We start from the raw sequence: 9,638 nt of genomic DNA on the forward strand, positions 1-9,638 counted from the left end.
ACTCAATTAAGTTGGGATATTAATTTGGAGATATAATCAAATTATACTATCTAATTAATATTATCCTTTAATTGATTTAACCATAAATATAATCCAATTATAAGTATCTAAATAAATCAATTAATTCAACTTAATAATCTCCTATATATATTTCGGCCTATACATCTCTTCCCTCTCAAAGTACCATTCTGTCCTTCGGTCTTAATTCTATGTGTGACTCGTTAGGTTCTTACCGTAACTAGCCGTATATGTTTATTTAAATTACTTTCACCAAACCTATTTAACTAAACACATAACAGAATGAGTGTGCAGACTATTTTTACCAAAATCGTCACATTCCCCCAGAGCGATAAGAAGTCAGGTTGATTCTGACGGTTATCTTTCTGTATTAGGTCCAGTATAATTCGATCATTCATCAATTATATCCTTTAGACAATTCTTATAACCATGGAACGTGTCATGTTACATATAACGAATAGTCTGTTATACTTGTCCAGGTTGAATTAGCTCTAAAGGATAAGTTAAGTGAAATCTCCGTTTATACTCTTAACTCTATCACCTTGCAAGGATTTCAGTTAATTCACCACAACCAGCCCTTTGGATATATCTCCTATTTATCAGGAGTGACGAATACTCAATCTATCATTAACTATCCTGCAATTACTTTATGTGATACCCAACCCTGCTCTCACACACCCTAGGGCCTCCCCTATAGTGGATCGTGCTCGCACAGAATCAAAGTATCACACTCCATAATCCAGAATCACTAATTAACGATTGTTTGAGTCTGAGGATTACTTATACCTACTAACACCAATAAGATGAACAGTGGACAATTAGATAAATCTATCCATACTGTTATCTCAAGTCGGGTCCCAATCCTAATGAACTCCTTCACCGGATCCATGTAACTGTCTAGATATCTTCATATCTAAAGCTTGTGAGATCAGCTCTCTGTCTTGACAGAAAACACTATTACATGCAAGTCTCAATAGTAATATGTCAACCCCTTTAACATATTACTTGAGTTGAGTTGATTTTAAGTTTATTGAGTTATTATAAAGTATAGTCTCACTTCATGCTTGTATGAACACTTTATAGCTACTTCAAATAAACTTGGGATTACTTTTACTTACAAAGCATTTATGCCTTTCATATATAGTTTTAATCATATTATATCTTATTAAAACAAATGATTTAAATAAACAATTATTCATTAATATTTATATCCTAAAACAATTGTCTATAGGACATAAACCCCAACATAAAGAATACAGGGAAGACTGTAACAGATGAAAGTATAGGGGTGATGAATCCTTTTACTGTTTTTGTAAGGTTGTCAAGCATCTAGTTCGTCTTCTTCAATTATATATTTTCTTTATATCTCGAGGAAGTGTATCTCTCGATCTTGCTTCCTTCAATACTTAGAACTAAATCCTTAGAAATAATTGTAACTTGATAACTTTAATATAACTCTGAATATCTCTTATAAAATTTTGTAATTATCAATATGTGTATTGAATGGAGAGGAAGATCCTTCTTATAGTTGATGAAAGATTGTGTCCTTTTGATGTGATAACCTTTCATGTAGATATGATGAACAGTCACAGCCAATAGTGAAGAAGAATGTTGATTCAGATGAAAGTACATGCCTTAAAGGTGAAGAATCATGTCTTTTTGAAGTAAAGATGACTATCAGGAACGAGACAGGGTGTCACGTTCGTGACATAGATTGCCATGCAAAGTTGATGGATTTGTCTTATCACGATCGTGACAGGGGTCACGATCGCGACAGACAAAATTCTTCCTTGGGGTATTTTTCATGTTTGTCACGATCGTGACAAGTATTTTTACCCCAATTCAGGCTTCTTTTCATGTCTTCTGCTTGTTTCTTGCTGATATTTCTTTACATTGACCTGTTATCTATATTTAACATATCTCTGTTCAAATCATAAACAACCACGTGAAATCTTTCCAAAACATTAAATAAACTAAACTAAATGCATAAATACAAACATGAATATGCATACAAAAATACCTAAACTTTGGACTTATCACATACCTATATGGATTTTGCATTAGACATAGCCTTGTGTAAGGTTTTATATAACATATATATATATACATATATATATATATATATATATATATATATATAATATGAAATTAATAAAACTATATATAATATAACTTATGCGACATTCGCGGTGTCCACATCGTGCGGGTGCGCCCCTAACCCGATGATGATCCGACTGCACCCCCTGCGCGTGAGAGAGCCTTTCCCTTAGTAATTGGTTAGAAGTTGTAAAGGACATTTGCTTATAAACTAGTGAAGATTCTCATTTCTTTTCCATGTGGGATGAGAATGCTTAATTTTGTTCTTTTTTCTTCTTCCAACCCATTTCAAGTGGTTCACTTTGGACATCGATATCTCATTCATCAGTTATCTGTTTTGGGCTTATAATATACCGTTAAAAATATCGCACAATATAGAATACGTTGACATATGTCAAATTCTTCTAAATTTTATTTATCCGTTATATATTTAAGTCTCAAGTTGCCAAAAAATAACAAACAAAAATGGTTTATAATTTGTTTTGCACATATCTAATTTATAAAAATATTTTTAAATTAATAGATATGATTTATTTATTTATGACATCATCTGATCCGACCAACTCGAGCCATCCGGTCCGTCTAATTGAAGCTTTTTGTTTATTTTCTCACCGATTTTCGTTCGTTTAAATTGACTAACTTGGATCATTTATCGAAAGATTTTCTTCATAGGTCCTCCGATCCTAGTGTCTACAAGAGTATTTAAAGGGGTATGTGTTGGTCTTTCCCTAGTACTCCTTTTATTCTTAGATGGCGGATCATAGGGAAAGTCCTTGCCTTTAGACTCACATTTTCTGTTCTTCAACATGGCTCATCGTTCCCTCATCATATCATCTATCTCGATGAATTTTTTAGACATCTCGATCAATTCTATGAGAGATCTAGGATGATGCTAGATAAGATCTTCTCTTAGCCTATCACAAGTGGTGTTATGGATCACCGCCTCTATGGAAGTATTGAGGTCAACTCTCAATATCTGAACACAAAGTTGATTGAATTTGTCAATGTACTCCCTTAAGGGCTGATCTTCTCCTTGTACAGGATCGTACAGCCTTCAGCAAGCCACCACTAGAGGAATGCACCCAGTAAATTTTGCACAAAACTCACGGCTTAGCTGTTCCCATCCATCAATTGATCCTGTGGTAATGGATTGAAACCAGTCAAAAGTCGGTTGTTTGAGGGTTGTGGGAAAAAAATATGCAGATGATCCCCCCCATTGGTGTCATAAACATCCATTAGCTCTTTGAATTGAAGTGTGTGGGCCTTTGGATTGCCTTCTCCTTTGTATTGTGGCAACATAGAAGCCTTGAATCTCCGAACTTTTTCATAGTTGAGGATCGGTGTAGTGAATGGTGAATCCCTATTTGTGGGTCATTGCCTATTGGTTGAATACTCATGTTTCGCCAAAGTTTCTAGCACCATATTATTGAGGTGTGAAATATTCTGCCGCTCCACTTCCGATTCCATCAGCCATTGGTTGAGATCTGATTATGAAGTTAGGGTTTGGGCGATCTCTATTTTGAGATACCGTTTGTCCTGAAACCGGATCAAATTTCCATTACTCCCTTAGTACTTCGGATCTTCCTGAATCCCCAAAGAGTTCTCGACAGAGAGGTCTTCCTGCATGCCTAGTAACTGTTGAATCAACATTGTGAGTTAAAGGAGGATTTGAGGTCTCATGTGGCATATAAAGGAAATGAAATCTGTTAAAGATCCAATGACTGCTCCATCGTGCAAATAAGTGTGGGCACTAGTGGTACGATGCTCCGAAGTCCTAGGATTCGTACTTTCGGATTCAATAAGTATTTTCTCTCCTTGGAAATTGACTGGAGGGTGGCTGTGTCCTAGAGCTGGTGCATCAGACCTTGTAGGAAAATTTCCAAGGATTTGCATTATACGTTCCCTGGATTCTTGACCCATGTGGGAGGGGATGAATCTCGTATCTCTTGTATGACGGGATCAATAGTGCGAAAGGGAGAAATCGGCCTACTTTGGGTATTTGAAATGGTGGTACCCACAGTAGTGGGAGGGGATGAGATCCTCGTGGTGTTAACATTAGTGATCCCAGTTGTGGGAGGAATTGGTAACCTATTTATTTTCATCTTTGTTCGTGGTAAAACTCTAAAAATTTTGAGAGTTCCATACTCACTGCACCAGTTGATAACTGTAGAAACTTCTTTGGCTGGAATACCTTTCATGTGCGATGTCGTTAAGATCGGGGGGACACTTTGATGCCAAAGTCAGTATAATATTTGAGAATAATAAGAATAATCTCAAGGGTGTTTTAGGACTAGTAAGTGTACCTTTAGCTTCTTCTGTTTGAGTATTTATATAGGTTTTCGTAACCCTTTGTCATTAAGAAAGAAGGGGCTGAACAGTTGTACCTTTAATATTCATTTAATGCATTTCAATAGCTATGTAACCATCTTCATTTACAGAAGACGTTTATTCAGTTACGTTATCTGGTATTATCGTAACCACCATAAGATGTGATGGCGGATCACGGATCACCTCAGTGAAGTAGCCTGATCTTTTAGGCGTATCATCCTATGTGGATCTTGATGTATCCGCCTGGCGTATCTCTATATTATTACACGTGGCTGTTTATAATCAGGGTCGGTCCTGATAATTTACAGGCCCTATGCGGAATAATAAATAAGGCCCCCTTTAACAAAAAAAAAATTACGTAAAAAAATTAAAATATATTTCAATACATGATAAATAAAAAAAAGTATTTTATTAGTAATTATACGGTATGTATTATTACGTTTACTAAATACAATTGTTTATCCAAAATAAAAAAGATGTTTCACAATTTCTTTAAATTAATTATGGATTAAACCCCTATTTGACCCATGTGGTATCCAAAATTTTATCATTTGGCTAATGCGGTATTATTTGATAACATTTGCCTCTTGGAGTATTTTCATAAGGGACATTTAACTCATTTTGGATAAAAAAAAAACTAACCGATTTGTTAAATTTTTTGCCAATAATTTTTTTATTGTATTTTTCTATATAGACTTAATACGTGGATAAATAAGAATAAAAATTAATTCCTTATTTATCTACATATTAAATCTATATGGTAAAAAATTAAACCAATTGACGCGTGTATATACCGCATCTCAAAAATTGAGTCATGTGGAAAAAAAATATTAACAAATCGATTAATTTTCATAAAAAATGAGTTAAATATCACTTATAAACTATTTCAACGGGAAAATGTTACCAAATGATATGATAAAATTTTGGATACCACAAATGTCAAATATGAATATAATTCTTAAATTAACCCTCAATCTATATTCGGAAATTCAATTGTCCATCTTTTGAGTTTAAAATATTAATTATTTAGACCCTTTAAAACTTAAGTAATTTTTAGAGCGTTTGACATGAATATCACAATTAGTTACAAAAAGTACAATTAAATCATATCATCAAAATTACTTTTCAGTATGTCATTATTACTCATATAATATATAAGAAATAAAGTATAATTTTATAGTCTAATTTAAAAAATTTATACCTCAATTCATGAATTCTAAACTTTAATAAATATATGGTAGACTATTTATAAAACTTTGATAAAATTGTAAATGTTTTTTTAACGGTGAATTTGTCTAAAAAAAAAATTAATGTTTTTTCTCTACCTAAGCTCTCAATTGTGGGGATATGTAATAATAATATTCTCTTGTCTGGAATCGAACACAAGAGCTTTGGGATGGAGATGATAAGTCTTACCACGGAGACAAAATTTGATATAAAATTGATTTCTACTATTTATATACAAGTTCTCAAGTAATAAAAAAAAATTCTATAAAAAAAAGTAATAAAAATTTGAGGAAATTACACCATATCTCATCTTTCAATTTAATTTTACAATTAATGCATGCTTGTTTTTGAATTTTGTCACAAACTAATATTTTATTTTACTTTTATCAAATTAGTTGGTTAAATTACGTGGTTCAAAAATATATTTAAATTAATTTATTATTTATACTGAATTTAATACTAAATTATTAAAACTTCTATGGATACATAGTCCCATTAATTCTTTTTCTTTATAGTTTCTTTGTTTTTGTTTTTGTTTTTCATTTTTCCTCTACTCCTAAAGAACATATTATCTTATGCCATTAATTTTTTCTTTCTGCGTTGCAGGAAAAATAAAAACATATATAGACTCTTCTTACTCTTTTCTATTCATGTACGGCTCTAGAATATATCGAAGAATATATCGAAAATCAAGTTCTATAGTAAACTTATTGTTCCAACTGTAACTTATCTTGTATCTAAAACCGAATTTATATCTTGAAAGAAAAACGTTAAAAAGCATAAAACTCATAACAAAACAAGTGGATAAGAATCTACAAAAGTCTTTAAACAATTTTAATATTCCCAAAAAGTCTATGAGGGTTCGGAAAAAAATATTTTATTCTCACGCCATGCATATTTTTAAGATCCACTTCCTCCTATTTCCTTTGCGTTAAAAAAAACTTTCAAGAAAACTGAATTTCATAATACCAAATGTAGGAAACATATGAATTGCAACATGTTAACATAAATACAAAATTGAATTTATGGTTTGAATAAAAAAACAACAATAATAATAACAAGAAAAAAAAGACAGCAAAAGAAGGAAGATGAAAGTAGCAGTTATATATATTTTTTTTAGGGGAAGCAGTTGTAGAATAAGTGGATATTTAACTTTTCTTTTGTGAAATGATATTAATTGATATTATCCACCTAAATATAAGGAAACGTGACTTTTTTTTTTTTGAAGAAATAAGGAAACGTGACTTTTAAAGTTTTAGATGACAACTACAATATTATTTTACTTATATTTGATAATTTTAAATGGAATTCATCACTCATGACACAATTGTATATATTTACATTATATCTGAGTTATATGTAACTTACCCTAAAAAATTTGGACCCTACCCTAGGATACTCCTAGCCTAGACCTAGAGCCGGCCGTGATTATAATGTTGGCGACTACTGTTATATGTATTATTACAATATTACTCTTTGGATAATATTTCGGATATTATCAAACATTAATAGTATCCATTATTTTCTAAAATGATATTTGTAATAAATTTATAAAATTATGAGAACACTTTTCAAAAATAATAAAAGTATGAGAACAACTTCTAAAAGATAAGATATTAATGCATGGTTTTTAATTTCTCTGTCAAAATTGAACACCATTTTCATTGTTTCTATGATTTTTTATGTGGTTTTAAAAAAAAAATAATTATACTAGTTAAAAAATGGCTAAATTAATAAAATATTTATAATTTCAAATTAATTTGATTAATTGATTGATTCTATACAGGATAAATAGAGAATATAATAGAAAATTAGAAATAACTCTATTTTATAAAAGAAAAATCATCTATAAATTAAAAAAGGCAAAGCAATCCATTAATTTAGATCGAATTTTGTATAAGATATATATTGTGATGGGTCACTACTACTATTATTTTTTTTTTCTTTTGGCTTAATATATGATTTGCCCCTGAACTTGTCCAAAATGATTGATTGACCCCTGAACTTCCAAAGTGTCTCAATAGCCCCCTGAACTTGCATAAAATATTCAGTTAACCTTTTGAACTTGCATAAAATGTAATCAATTAATCACTTGGTTGTAAAAAAATAAGTTAAATGCAGAAGATATGTTGCACACATCTTTAAAAAGTAAAACGATCAAGATCGGGGTATGCGATTATAATATTAGAGAAGAAAATGTTTTATAGTTGAATAACTAAGAAAATATTTTTTAACATGTTTTTAATCTATTTTTTGAAGTATGTAATAACATTTTAAGGCACGTGTAACATATCTTCCGCATTTTACTTACTTTTTTACAACCGAATGATTAATTATTACATTTTACTCAAGTTTAGGGAGTTAACTGAACATTTTATACAAGTTCAGAGGACTATCGAGACACTTTGAAAGTTCAGAGGACCAATCAACTATTTTGAACAAATTCAAGAGGCAAATGATGTATTAAGCCATTTTCTTTTTCTTTTTCTTTTGAGAGATGTATATATCAAGTGCATACTCTATTTGTTCCCATATCCAGTCGAACATACGCAATTATTCTCATTTATCAAGTGCATACTTTATTTGTTCCAATAGTTTAGAAACTTCGTTAAGAAACACGGCGTCGTATAACCGTATTTTTCTTTCTTACCAAACGGTGAAACAGATATAGAAAATCTTCCTTTCCCTTTCCTTTTTGCCGTGCTGTCTCAACATTATCGTATAGGTGGCAGCTTAACAAATCCAGCCCAGACTTTCCCATAAATACCAATTTCCAAAGGCCGGACGGAGCCACATTAAATCTTCCTACAAGAAGAAATTTTCATTCTGATCCCCGCCGACTCCGCCGTCATGTCTTTCGCCGCTGTACCAGTTCTACTGTTCTTATTAGTCGCCGCCTCATCATCACCCTCCGCCGTCGCTGACGATGCTCTTACGGCATACGAAGCCCTTGCCGCGTACAATTTTCCAGCTGGTATTCTCCCTGAAGGAATTGTTGGATACGAACTGGACAAAAGCACTGGTAAATTTCGAGCCAATTGGAACGGTTCGTGTAGTTTCTCTCTGGAAGGTTCCTATCAGTTGAAGTACGCTTCCACGATCAGAGGTGTCATAAGCGAAAACAAGATCACAAATCTGAGCGGTGTAAGCGTGAAGATACTGTTTCTGTGGTTGAATATTGTAGAGGTTGTTAGATACGATAAGGAACTTGGTTTTTCTGTTGGAATTGCTTCGGCAAGTTTTCCGATTGATAATTTCTACGAGTGCCCACGGTGCGGATGTGGATTGGATTGCAATGGTGTGAAAGTAAGCAAACTTAGAACCAACCTCTTTGTATCTTCAATTTAGGGTCTTATGTATAATAGTTTGTTCTAGGATCTATATATACGATGTAGTGATAATACTAATGGATGTTTGGATGTGTATCTCTCTGGATGGCATATGAATTGTGTTTTCTTGTGTAGTTCATTTTCATACATTTTGTTTGATTAAATTTGTAAATTTGGTATTTCTTTTCTTGCCTAATTTGTTATCTGCAATACTTTCTAGTTCAATTATTGCATTCTGTTGAATTATTGTATGAAAAAGGTCGCTTCCAAGAGCCAGTTTGAGGTTTGGATTGATAATGGAAGAGAAAAGTTCTTATCTAGGTTTGGAAATGAGTGGAGCCGCTAACAGCCTTAGGCTTAATAAAAAAACTTGATTGTGTTTGGTTGGATTTATAAATGAAGATTGTGTTTGGTTGGATTTATAAATGAACCAAGGTTGAGTACGATTTTGAGGCTTACGAATCGAGTTTGAGCACTGAGAAATTCGGCCCGAAAGTTTATGAACAAGCTCGATTATAATATTAAGCAACAGGCTCGTGCTCAGTTCGACTATTTTCTTCTCGATAATAGTATTTCTTTATATAGTTTAGCGGAAACTTTAGTTTTGTAAGTATTAAAACTACGGAGCTTCTATAACAT

The 9,638-nt window shown here is 32.2% G+C and overlaps 1 protein-coding gene across 1 annotated transcript; it reads left to right on the forward strand.

The window, feature by feature from the left end:
- The first annotated feature begins 8,221 nt into the window (after window positions 1–8,221).
- Window positions 8,222–9,182, forward strand: LOC136217733 (uncharacterized). The gene has a single exon (XM_066004380.1). It carries the CDS (start codon window positions 8,521–8,523, stop codon window positions 9,016–9,018), a length of 498 nt encoding a protein of 165 aa, XP_065860452.1. The 5' UTR covers window positions 8,222–8,520; the 3' UTR covers window positions 9,019–9,182.
- The last annotated feature ends 456 nt before the right edge of the window (window positions 9,183–9,638 follow it).

Source organism: Euphorbia lathyris, chromosome 2 (genome assembly GCF_963576675.1).
Source record: "Euphorbia lathyris chromosome 2, ddEupLath1.1, whole genome shotgun sequence".
Classification (NCBI taxonomy): Eukaryota; Viridiplantae; Streptophyta; class Magnoliopsida; order Malpighiales; family Euphorbiaceae; genus Euphorbia; species Euphorbia lathyris.

Coding starts and splice junctions, on each gene's coding strand:
- LOC136217733 (XM_066004380.1), top strand. CDS start 8,521: ATGTCTTTCGCCGCTGTACCAGTTCTACTGTTCTTATTAGTCGCCGCC.